Source organism: Leucoraja erinacea, unplaced genomic scaffold (genome assembly GCF_028641065.1).
Source record: "Leucoraja erinacea ecotype New England unplaced genomic scaffold, Leri_hhj_1 Leri_342S, whole genome shotgun sequence".
NCBI lineage: Eukaryota > Metazoa > Chordata > Chondrichthyes > Rajiformes > Rajidae > Leucoraja > Leucoraja erinaceus.
In genome coordinates, this window is record NW_026576243.1 from 54,522 (window position 1) to 68,131 (window position 13,610).

The window sequence follows — 13,610 nt, forward strand, 5'->3', positions numbered from 1 at the left end:
CTCGGTGTTCAGGTTGCCTGGCGGCGCTTTGAGTGGTCAGTGGGACCCGGGCAACCGTTCATTTCGAACCCTGCCTCTACATAAACACTGGCGCAGCGGTATAGTTGCTGACTCACTGCGTCAGAGACCCGGGTTAGATCCTGACCACGGGCGCTGTCTGTACGGAGTTTATACGTTCTCCCCGTGACCTGCGTGGGTTTTCTCCACGATTTTCGGTTTCCTCCCACACTCCAAAGATGTACAGGTTTACAGGTTAATTGGATTGGTATAAATGTATATTGACCCTAGCGTGTGTAGGATAGTGTTAGTGTGCGGGGATCGTGGACGGCACGGGCTCGGTGGCTTGTTTCCACACTATCTCTAAAAACCTTTTTGGTCACATGTTCAAAAAGCCGTACGTCGAGTGGATTCATTTTCATATTTTATTCCTCGTTCTATTTCAGATCACCGGATTTTGTTGACTGTCCACTTCCGGTTCAGTGATGAGTGAGTGCTTGCAACTGGCCACTCTGGGCCGGCCTTTCCAGTTGGGAATGCTGTACGACTGCCGATCAGATGCTCTGATCCCAGGTACTGGAATGTCTTCCCAAAAAAACATGAAGTCACATGAGCCCAGAGTAGGTGAATCGAAAGACATGATAAGGGAATAACGTATAGTGCAAGGTGAAGCCAGCAAAGTCTGATCAAGGGTAGTCCAAGGGTCACAACGAGGTAGATAGTGGTTCAGGACTGATCTCTGGTTGTGGTGGGATTCACATATACCTTCCTCTCAATTAATTTCAACTTATGAGGGATTTTGTCAGGATCTCTTGCCCAGAGTTGGGTAATCGACGACAAGGGGACATAGTTTTAAAGTGAAGGGGAAAAGATTTAATAGGAATCTGAGGGGTAACTTTTTCACACAAAGGGTGGTGGGTGTATGGATCAAGCTACCAGAGGAGGTAGTTGAGGCTGGGACCATCCCAATGGTTAAGAAACAGTTAAATAGGTACATAGACAGGTTTGGAGGGGTATGGGCCAAACGCAGACTGGTGGGACTAGTGTCGCTGGGACATGTTTGTCAATGTGGGCAAGTCAAGCCTCTTTACATGTTGTATCACTCTATGATACAGTGGTGGTCAATGCAGGGCCATAAGTTCAGGTGACCAATCTCACAATGGTGACCACAACCTTTCTCAGTTATAGTCCTGTTTATACAGTGGATTGAATATTGAGCGGCACGGTGGCACAGAGCTAGAGTTTCTGCCTTACAGCACCAGAGACTCGGGTTCGATCCTGACTACCTGTGCTGTCTGTACAGAGTTTGTACGTTCTCCCCGTGACCTGCGTGAGTTTTCTCCGGGATCTCCGGTTCACCTCCCACACTCCAAGGATGTACAACTTTGTAGGTTAATTAGCTTAGTAAAATTGTAAATTGTTCCTAGTGTGTGTAGGATAGTGTTAGTATGCGGGGATACTGGTTGGCATTGCCCCGATGGGCCGAAGGGCCTGTTTCCCCGCCATATCTCTGAACTAAACTAAACATGGATATTTGAAGAATATTTGAAGTTGATCCAAACCATCGCCTATCCATGTTCTACAGAATTGCCTCCTGACCCACTGAGTTGCTGTAACACTCAATGTATTTTTAGTTTAGTTTTAGAGATACTGTGTAGAAGCAGGCCCTTTGGCGCACAAAGTCCGCACCAACCAGCAATCCCCGCACATTAACACTATCCTACACACACTAGGGACAATGTTACATTGATACCAAGCCAATTAACCTACAAACCTGCACGTCTTTGTAGTGCGGGTGGAAACAGAAGATCTCGGAGACAACTGAAACATAGAAACATAGAAACTAGGTGCAGGAGTAGGCCATTCGGCCCTTCGAGCCTGCACCGCCATTCAATATGATTATGGCTGATCATCCAACTCAGTATCCCGTACCTGCCTTCTCTCCATACCCCCTGATCCCCTTGGCCACAAGGGCCACATCTAACTCCCTCTTAAATATAGCCAATGAACTGGCCTCAACTACCCTCTGTGGCAGAGAGTTCCAGAGATTCACCACTCTCTGTGTGAAAAAAGTTCTCCTCATCTCGGTTTTAAAGGATTTCCCCCTTATCCTTAAACTGTGACCCCTTGTCCTGGACTTCCCCAACATCGGGAACAATTTTCCTGCATCTAGCCTGTCCAACCCCTTAAGAATTTTGTAAGTTTCTATAAGATTCCCTCTCAATCTCCTAAACTCTAGAGAGTATAAACCAAGTCTATCCAGTCTTTCTTCATAAGACAGTCCTGACATCCCAGCACTCCCTCTATGGCAATAATGTCCTTCTTCAGATTTGGAGACCAAAACTGTACGCAATACTCCAGGTGTGGTCTCACCAAGACCTTGTACAACTGCAGTAGAACCTCCCTGCTCCTATACTCAAATCCTCTTGCTATGAAAGCCAACATACCATTCGCTTTCTTTACTGCCTGCTGCACCTGCATGCCTACCTTCAATGACTGGTGTACCATGACACCCAGGTCTCGCTGCATCTCCCCCTTTCCCAATCGGCCACCATTTAGATAATAGTCTGCTTTCCCGTTTTTGCCACCAAAATGGATAACCTCACATTTATCCACATTATACTGCATCTGCCAAACATTTGCCCACTCACCCAGCCTATCCAAGTCATCTTGCAGTCTCCTAGCATCCTCCTCACACCTAACACTGCCCCCCAGCTTAGTGTCATCCGCAAACTTGGAGATATTGCCTTCAATTCCCTCATCCAGATCATTAATATATATTGTAAATAGCTGGGGTCCCAGTACTGAGCCTTGCGGTACCCCACTAGTCACTGCCTGCCATTGTGAAAAGGACCTGTTTACTCCTACTCTTTGCTTCCTGTTTGCCAGCCAGTTCTCTATCCACATCAATACTGAACCCCCAATGCCATGTGCTTTAAGTTTGTATACTAATCTCTTATGTGGGACCTTGTCGAAAGCCTTCTGGAAGTCCAGATACACCACATCCACTGGTTCTCCCCTATCCACGCTACTAGTTACATCCTCAAAAAATTCTATAAGATTCGTCAGACATGATTTACCTTTCGTAAATCCATGCTGACTTTGTCCAATGATTTCACCACTTTCCAAATGTGCTGCTATCCCATCTTTAATAACTGGCTCTAGCAGTTTCCCCACTACCGATGTTAGGCTAACTGGTCTGTAATTCCCCGTTTTCTCTCTCCCTCCCTTCTTAAAAAGTGGGGTTACGTTTGCTACCCGCCAATCCTCTGGAACTACTCCAGAATCTAAAGAGTTTTGAAAGATTATTACTAATGCATCCACTATTTCTGGAGCTACTTCCTTAAGTACTCTGGGATGCAGCCTATCTGGCCCTGGGGATTTATCGGCCTTTAATCCATTCAATTTACCCAACACCACTTCCCGACTAACCTGGATTTCACTCAATTCCTCCACCTCCTTTGACCCGCGGGCCCCTGCTATTTCCGGCAGATCATTTATGTCTTCCTTAGTGAAGACGGAACCAAAGTAGTTATTCAATTGGTCCGCCATATCCTGGTTCCCCATGATCAACTCACCTGTTTCTGACTGCAAGGGACCTACATTTGTTTTAACTAATCTCTTTTTTTTCACATATCTATAAAAACTTTTGCAGTCAGTTTTTATGTTCCCTGCCAGTTTTCTTTCATAATCCATTTTTCCTTTCCTAATTAAGCCCTTCGTCCTCCTCTGCTGGTCTCTGAATTTCTCCCAGTCCTCCGGTATGCTGCTTTTTCTGGCTAGTTTGTACGCATCATCCTTTGCTTTGATACTATCCCTGATTTCCCTTGTTATCCATGGATGCACTACCTTCCCTGATTTATTCTTTTGCCAAACTGGGATGAACAATTTTTGTAGTTCATCCATGCAGTCTTTAAATGCCTTCCATTGCATATCCACCGTCAACCCTTTTAGAATTAATTGCCAGTCAATCCTGGCCAATTCACGTCTCATACCCTCAAAGTTACCTTTCTTTAAGTTCAAAACCATTGTTTCTGAATTAACAATGTCACTCTCCATCCTAATGAAGAACTCAACCATATTGTGGTCACTCTTGCCCAAGGGGCCACGCACAACAAGACTACTAACTAACCCTTCCTCATTACTCAATACCCAGTCTAAAATAGCCAGCTCTCTCGTTCGTTCCTCTACATGTTGATTTAGATAACTATCCCGCATACATTCCAAGAAATCCTCTTCCTCAGCACCCCTGCCCATTTGATTCACCCAATCTATATGTAGATTGAAGTCACCCATTATAACTGCTTTGCCTTTGTCGCAAGCATTTCTAATTTCCTGTTTGATACCATCTCCAACTTCACTACTACTGTTAGGTGGCCTGTACACAACACCCACCAGCGTTTTCTGCCCCTTATTGTTTCGCAGCTCTACCCATACCGATTCCACATCCTCCAAACTAATGTCGTTCCTTTCCATTGCGTTAATCTCCTCTCTAACCAGCAACACTACCCCACCTCCTTTTCCTTTCTCTCTATCCCTCCTGAATATTGAATATCCCTGGATGTTCAGCTCCCAGCCTTGGTCACCCTGGAGCCATGTCTCCGTGTTCCCAACTATATCATAATCATTAATGGCTATCTGCACGTTCAACTCATCCACCTTATTACGAATACTCCTTGCATTGAGACACAAAGCCTTCAGGCTTGTTTTTACAACGCTCTTACCCCTTATACAATTATGTTGAAAAGTGGCCCTTTTTGATTTTTGCCCTGGTTTTGTCTGCCTGCCACTTTTACTTTTCACCTTGCTACCTATTGCTTCTATCTTCATTTTACCCCCCCCCCCCCCCCCCTCTGCTCTTGTACCCATCCCCCTGCCACATTAGTTTAAATCCTCCCCGACAGCACTAGCAAACACTCCCCCAAGGACATTGGTTCCATTCCAGCCCAGGTGCAGACCGTCCTGTTTGTACTGGTCCCACCTCCCCCAGAACTGGTTCCAATGCCCTAAAAATTTGAATCCCTCCCCCTTGCACCATTTTTCAAGCCACGTATTCATCTGCAATATCCTCCTATTTCTGCTCTGACTGGCCCGTGGTACTGGCAGTAATCCAGAGATTATTACCTTTGAGGTCCTACTTTTAAGCTTATCTCCTAGCTCCCTAAATTCATCCTGTAGGACCTCATCCCTTTTTTTACCTATATCGTTGGTGCCAATATGCACCACGACAACTGGCTGTTCACCCTACCCCTCCAGAATGTTCTGCAGCCGTTCAGTGACATCCCTGACCCTTGCACCAGGGAGGCAACATACCATCCTGGAGTCTCTTTTGCGGCCGCAGAAACGCCTATCTATTCCCCTGACAATTGAATCCCCTATTACTATTGCCCTTCCACTCTTTTTCCCCCCCTCATGTGCCGCAGAGCCACCCATGGTGCCATGAACTTGGCTGCTGCTGCATTCCCCTGATGAGCCATCTCCCTCAACAGTATCCAAAATGGTATACCTGTTTAGGAGGGAGATGACCGCAGGGGACTCCTGCACTACCTGCCTACTGCTTTGCTGACTATTGGCCACCCGTTCCCTTTCTGTCCTCTTACCTTTTACCTGCGGTGTGACCAACTCACTGTACGTGCTGTCCACGACTTTCTCAGCGTCGTGGATGCTCCAGTATGAATCCAACCGCAGCTCCAATTGTTCAATGCGGTCTGCCAGGAGCTGCAGCTGTACACACTTCCTGCAAACGTAGTCACCAGGGACACCGACCATATCCCTGATCTCCCACATGTTGCAGGCTGAGCAAACCACGGGGCCAATCTCCACCGACATATCCTACTCCCAATTTAACTATATTAAATATTAAAAAACACAAACCTTTATCCGTTAAACTTTACTAATAAATACTGTACCCTTAACTCCCAGAATCCTTAACTCCCAGAATCCTTAACTCCCAGAATCCTTAACCTAAAGGCAGAAATGTAAAAATGTAAACCAATCAGAGGCTTCCCCCAGACTCCTTCTCTGGAACGTTGGCGATTTGGTACGCAATTAAAGGACGTTCCTTTAGGAAGGAGATGGGAAGCCCTCTCATCCGTATCCACCTATCACTTGCCAGTCTTTGACCCATCCCCACCTCTCTTCCAGTTTCCCTTCAGGACAAGGAATTTCTTTAGTCAGAGGGTGGTGAATCTGTGGAGTTCTTTGCTGTAGAAGGCCGTGGAGGCCAAGTCAGTGGATATTTTAAAGGCAGAGATAGATAGATTCTTGGTTAGTACGGGTGTCAGAGGTTATGGGGAGAAGGCAGGAGTATGGTGCACCATTTGGCCCTTCGAGCCTGCACTGACATTCATTATGATCATTGCTGATCATCCAACTCAGTATCCCACACCTGCCTTCTCTCCATACCCCCTGATCCCCCTAGCCACAATGAAAGCATGCCTACCTTCAATGACTGGTGTACCATGACACCCAGGTCTCGCTGCATCTCCCCCTTTCCCAATCGGCCACCATTTAGATAATAATCTGCTTTCCCGTTTTTGCCACCAAAATGGATAACCTCACATTTATCCACATTATACTGCATCTGCCAAACATTTGCCCACTCACCCAGCCTATCCAAGTCACCTTGCAGTCTCCTAGCCTCCTCCTCACACCTAACACTGCCCCCCAGCTTAGTGTCATCCGCAAACTTGGAGATATTGCCTTCAATTCCCTCATCCAGATCATTAATATATATTGTAAATAGCTGGGGTCCCAGTACTGAGCCTTGCGGTACCCCACTAGTCACTGCCTGCCATTGTGAAAAGGACCCATTTACTCCTACTCTTTGCTTCCTGTTTGCCAGCCAGTTCTCTATCCACATCAATACTGAACCCCCAATGCCATGTGCTTTAAGTTTGTATACTAATCTCTTATGTGGGACCTTGTCGAAAGCCTTCTGGAAGTCCAGCTCCACCACATCCACAGGTTCTCCCCTATCCACGCTACTAGTTACATCCTCGCTACCCGCCAATCCTCTGGAACTACTCCAGAATCTAAAGAGTTTTGAAAGATTATTACTAATGCATCCACTATTTCTGGAGCTACTTCCTTAAGTACTCTGGGATGCAGCCTATCTGGCCCTGGGGATTTATCGGCCTTTAATCCATTCAATTTACCCAACACCACTTCCCGACTAACCTGGATTTCACTCAATTCCTCCACCTCCTTTGACCCGTGGGCCCCTGCTATTTCCGGCAGATCATTTATGTCTTCCGTAGTGAAGACGGAACCAAAGTAGTTATTCAATTGGTCCGCCATATCCTGGTTCCCCATGATCAACTCACCTGTTTCTGATTGCAAGGGACCTACATTTGTTTTAACTAATCTCTTTCTTTTCACATATCTATAAAAACGTTTGCAGTCAGTTTTTATGTTCCCTGCCAGTTTTCTTTCATAATCCATTTTTCCTTTCCTAATTAAGCCCTTCGTCCTCCTCTGCTGGTCTCTGAATTTCTCCCAGTCCTCCGGTATTCTGCTTTTTCTGGCTAGTTTGTACGCATCATCCTTTGCTTTGATACTATCCCTGATTTCCCTTGTTATCCATGGATGCACTACCTTCCCTGATTTATTCTTTTGCCAAACTGGGATGAACAATTTTTGTAGTTCATCCATGCAGTCTTTAAATGCCTTCCATTGCATATCCACCGTCAACCCTTTTAGAATTAATTGCCAGTCAATCTTGGCCAATTCACGTCTCATACCCTCAAAGTTACCTTTCTTTAAGTTCAAAACCATTGTTTCTGAATTAACAATGTCACTCTCCATCCTAATGAAGAACTCAACCATATTGTGGTCACTCTTGCCCAAGGGGCCACGCACAACAAAGACTACTAACTAACCCTTCCTCATTACTCAATACCCAGTCTAAAATAGCCAGCTCTCTCGTTCGTTCCTCTACATGTTGATTTAGATAACTATCCCGCATACATTCCAAGAAATCCTCTTCCTCAGCACCCCTGCCTATTTGATTCACCCAATCTATATGTAGATTGAAGTCACCCATTATAACTGCTTTGCCTTTGTCGCAAGCATTTCTAATTTCCTGTTTGATACCATCTCCAACTTCACTACTACTGTTAGGTGGCCTGTACACAACACCCACCAGCGTTTTCTGCCCCTTATTGTTTCGCAGCTCTACCCATACCGATTCCACATCCTCCAAACTAATGTCGTTTCTTTCCATTGCGTTAATCTCCTCTCTAACCAGCAACACTACCCCACCTCCTTTTCCTTTCTCTCTATCCCTCCTGAATATTGAATATCCCTGGATGTTCAGCTCCCAGCCTTGGTCACCCTGGAGCCATGTCTCCGTGATCCCAACTATATCATAATCATTAATGGCTATCTGCACGTTCAACTCATCCACCTTATTACGAATACTCCTTGCATTGAGACACAAAGCCTTCAGGCTTGTTTTTACAACGCTCTTACCCCTTATACAATTATGTTGAAAAGTGGCCCTTTTTGATTTTTGCCCTGGTTTTGTCTGCCTGCCACTTTTACTTTTCACCTTGCTACCTATTACTTCTACCTTCATTTTACACCCCCCCCTGTCCCTCTGCTCTTGTACCCGCTCCCTTTCTGTCCTCTTACCTTTTACCTGCGGTGTGACCAACTCACTGTACGTGCTGTCCACGACTTTCTCAGCGTGGTGGATGCTCCAGTATGAATCCAACCGCAGCTCCAACCGTTCAATGCGGTCTGCCAGGAGCTGCAGCTGTACACACTTCCTGCAAACGTAGTCACCAGGGACACCGACCATATCCCTGATCTCCCACATGTTGCAGGCTGAGCAAACCACGGGGCCAATCTCCACCGACATATCCTACTCCCAATTTAACTATATTAAATATTAAAAAAACACAAAACTTTATCCGTTAAACTTTACTAATTAATACTGTACCCTTAACTCCCAGAATCCTTAACTCCCAGAATCCTTAACTCCCAGAATCCTTAACCTAAAGGCAGAAATGTAAAAATGTAAACCAATCAGAGGCTTCCCCCAGACTCCTTCTCTGGAACGTTGGCGATTTGGTCGCAGGTACTCCTCCCCTCTCACCAACGGCTCCCTGGGCCTCTGTGGAAACAAGCCCCGCGGTGTATTTTATACTTACAGCGCAGGTACTCCTCCCCTCTCACCAACGGCTCCCTGGGCCTCTGTGGAAACAAGCCCCGCGGTGTATTTTATACTTACAGCGCAGGTACTCCTCCCCTCTCACCAACGGCTTCCTGGGCCTCTGTGAAAACAAGCCCCGCGGTGTATTTTATACTTACAGCACAGGTACTCCTCCCCTCTCACCAACGGCTTCCTGGGGCTCTGTGGAAACAAGCCCCGCGGTGTATTTTATACTTACAGCGCAGGTACTCCTCCCCTCTCACCAACGGCTCCCTGGGCCTCTGTGAAAACAAGCCCCGCGGTAAACAAAGAACGTACAAACTCTGCACAGACAGCACCCGTAGTCAGGATCGAACCCGGGTCTCTGGTGGCGTAAGCGTTGTAAGGCAGCTACTCTACCGCTGTGCCACCAAGCCGCACCTATTGTTCATGTGATTAGTCCAGTGAGTGTAGAGTGTTTTACTTTCAGCCCAAGACACATCCTGTACAGAGATTGAATCTACTGAAGGAATATTATTCACTTTGAGTAATTTTCGCAACGTTAACAGTTTTGATTGCTGATTTATCCTGTAGGCATCACCTTGTGGGACTTGCAGACACTGCAGAGCAACCTTGATCGTCGTGACCAGCCCAGCACTGAGTTTCACATCATTGCGTCAGATTCCATGGAGAAGAAAGCCAATGCCCTCAATGTGTCAGGGTCACTGAAGGCGAGTATCCTGGCTGGGTTAGTGGAGGTGAAAGGGTCGGCAAAATATCTCAGTGACACGAAGAAATCAAAGCACCAAGCACGAGTTACCCTTCAGTACAAAGCAACAACCAGGTTTGAACAACTGACAATGAGTCACTTAGGGAGACAGAATATTACCTACCCGAGTGTGTTTGATGAGGGCTCAGCCACCCATGTGATTACAGCAGTGTTGTATGGGGCCCAGGCCTTCTTTGTGTTTGATCAAGTGATTTCTTCAGCAGAGAACATACAGAATATTCAGGGCAACATGGAGGTGATGATTAAACGTCTCCCTAAGATTGCGATCGAGGGAGAGGCCTCCCTAGAAATGACAGAAGAACAGAGCTCTCAAGCCGAGAAGTTTAGCTGCACCTTTTACGGGGACTTATCACCGAAGAACAATCCCACCACCTACAGAGATGCCATCAATATCTACGCAACACTCCCACACCTGCTGGGCTCAGATGGAGAACATTCAGTGCCTGTCACAGTCTGGCTCTATCCTCTCAATAAACTGGACACCAAAGCTGCTCAGTTGGTGAGGGAGATCAGCGTGGGACTGGTCAATCACTGCCAGTGTGTCCTGGAACAGCTCAGTGAGGCCGCGATGGGGTGCAATGACCTGATGAAAGACAGTGTCGCAGTTCAGTTTCCTGAGATCGGGGACAGGATTCTTCAATTCCAAGAGATGTGTCCGGAGTACAAACTGTTTTTCCAAGGGACCTTAGCCAGAGTTTTGCCGTCCATTCGGGGGGGTGGGAAGGAGGAAGGGTTGCTGACGGACATATTGAAGAACAGGGAGCAGTCACCATTTAAACACCAAGCACTGACCACATGGCTGGATGACAAGGCACAGGAGATGATGGTTGTGGGACTTTGCCTCAGGATAATGAAAGACATACCTGTTGTGAAATCAAGGAGAGAGTTGCATGAAGTGTTGATGGGTCCAGTAACAGACTACGTGGTCTGCTTCACATTCACAACACTGCATCAGGAGGATTTCTACCTGACGGAGGCAATCAACTACCTCCAATCTCTCACAGCAGAGAAAATGCAGATGCCACCTCCTGCTGCCGGAGCCAATACAACACAACACAGCGAGTGCTGGTTTCGCTCATCATCCATAACCGAGAAGATGAAGGAACGATCAGGACTGTTCCTGGATTTTGCCACAGCCAACAGTGGGGACGAGAAAGTAAAATTCCTTGTTGGATCCGCACAGGATAACAGTAACGTGGGTGCGTCTGTTTACCTGTATGGGGGAGGGATTGTGAGGAGCCGCTGCTTTGAACCCCCGTCTCAGCCTGAGAGACCAACAGCGAGTGGGACAACACACAACAGTGTGACGCTGCAGTTAAAGCCACCCACATGTGGTTCTGATGAGATTGTGGGCTACAAGGTAGAGTATCGAGGTAGCCAGCAGGAGAAATGGACAATACTAGATACACCTGACGCATCCCACTCCTTCACGATATCTGGGTTGGAGTCACACCAGGAATATCACATCCAATACAGAGCAGTGACCAAGGTAGGGGTCAGCAAGGCCAGTGAGATCTACAAGGTCTCCACCCAGCCGACAAGTCCTCCTGGTAAACCGGTCTTCCAAGATCGTTCACCCAACCCAACACTGTCCGGGGATGGACAAAGTCAGATTGGAGCTGACGCATTTCATTACAGGAATGAATACAAGGAAGAAGCTTTGTTCAAGTCTATTGCATTGGACAGATCATGGGAGCAGGTTCAGACAAAAGACAGACAATGCCACGATAGTTCAGACAGACCAAAGAGAATTGCCCTGAAACTTCTCGAACAAGCTCAATCAATATCCAGAGGAAACCCTTCCATTTACAAGCTCAACCTAGAAAGGGAGGTGTTTAATCAGTCCGAGCAACTTGTGAAATGCTTCTTAGGAAAGCCCACCACTACGCACAAGATGAAGACAATTATGTTGCTGGGGGCAACTGGATCAGGAAAGACAACCCTCATCAACGGGATGATCAATTACATCTTGGGCGTGGAGTGGGGGCACAACTTCAGATACAAGTTAATACAGGAGGAGACGGGAAAATCCCAGGCTGAGAGCCAGACTTCCTCCATCATTGCCTACCATCTCCACCACCAGGTGGGGTTTAACATCGACTGCTCTCTGACTATAATCGACACGCCAGGATTCGGGGATACCAGGGGCATCAGCCGGGATCGACAGATCATTGACCAAATCCGCACGTTCTTCACTTCCCCACAGGGCGTTGATCAGATCGACGCAGTCTGTTTTGTCGTCCAAGCCTCCTCGGCTCGCCTGACCCAGACACAGAAATATGTCTTCCATTCCATCCTTTCCATTTTTGGCAAAGATATCGCGGAGAACATTCAGATACTGGTGACGTTCGCGGACGGGCAGCGCCCCCCAGTTCTGGAGGCCCTGAAAGCCGCCCAGGTACCCTGCCCCAAAGACAAAAAGGGATTGCCAGTACACTTCAAGTTTAACAATTCTGCCATTTTTGCTCAGCGTCCGACCTCTGGTGACGAGGGGAGATCTGACGACAGCGGGGAAGAGGATGATGACTTTGACCTGATGTTCTGGAAGATGGGGACAAACAGTATGAAGAAGTTCTTCACAGCTCTGAGCACGATGCAGGCGAGGAGCCTGTGCCTGACCAGAGAGGTTCTGAAGGAACGTAGCCAGCTGGAGTCTGTAGTGGCCGTGTTGCAGACTCTGATCCAAGCAGGGCTGACCAAATTAGAGGAACTCAAGAAAACACAACAAGTTCTGAACCAAAACCAGTCCAAACTGGACGAAAATAAAGATTTTGAGTACAATGTCGATGTGACTGTTAAAGAAAAGAGAAAACTTGGCAGCAATGCTCCATTAGTAAACAACTGCACGGTTTGTGAATACAGTTGTCACGATCCCTGTACGTCTGCAGGTTATATTTTCAAATACTGGTGCTCATCAATTGACTGGTGGGGAAATTGTGTAGTCTGTCCGGGGAAGTGTGGTGTGCTAAACCACGTGAGGGAAGAGTACAGGTATGTCTGTGTAACAAAAAAGGAGAAGAGGACGTACAACGAACTGAAGAAAAAGTATGAGAAGGCATGCGGTGAGAAGATGAGTCAGCAGAAGGTTATGGAGTCACTTGAGCAGGAGTTTGCTGAGGTGGAGAACACAGTTCTCGAGTTGATTCAAGAATTATCCCAGGGCATTAGACGACTTGAAGAAATAGCCCTGAGACCAAACCCGTTGTCCACCCCGGCTTACATTGACCTCCTAATTCAGGCTGAGAAAGATGAGGGGAAGCCCGGCTTCATTGAGCGAATTCAGGCACTGACCAATGTGAAGAAGCAGGCAGAGTTAAAAGAAATAATCACCAACAAGGAGAAGCTGTCACCAGAGGATTTGAAGGAAGGTGCGGTGGGAGGAAAAAGTACTGGAGAAAAATTAAAGAAAAAAAAGTCAAACGTGATGAGTTGGTTCTCTTCCAATAAGTAACTAAGAAAGATCCAGCTGTTTTCCGGTGTGTTTCACTAAACAGATACACAAATCCTCATTCTAATTCCTCATCCTTCTCCTCACCCATCTGCCCATGACCTTAGAAACATAGAAAATAGGTGCTGGATGAGTCACAACTCTCTGGGGGAAATTTTTTTTTCTCACCTCATTCTTAAATGACCTCCCCTTTATTCTAAGACTGTGGCCCCTGGTTCTGGACTCACCCAACATTGGGA

The 13,610-nt window shown here is 46.8% G+C and overlaps 1 protein-coding gene across 1 annotated transcript; it reads left to right on the forward strand.

Moving 5' to 3' along the window:
* Positions 1-442: 442 nt before the first annotated feature.
* On the forward strand, positions 443-13,374 carry LOC129693545 (uncharacterized). Its single transcript, XM_055630348.1, has 2 exons — positions 443-570; positions 9,728-13,374. Exons 1-2 carry the CDS (start codon positions 483-485, stop codon positions 13,372-13,374), a joined length of 3,735 nt encoding a protein of 1,244 aa, XP_055486323.1. The 5' UTR covers positions 443-482.
* The last annotated feature ends 236 nt before the right edge of the window (positions 13,375-13,610 follow it).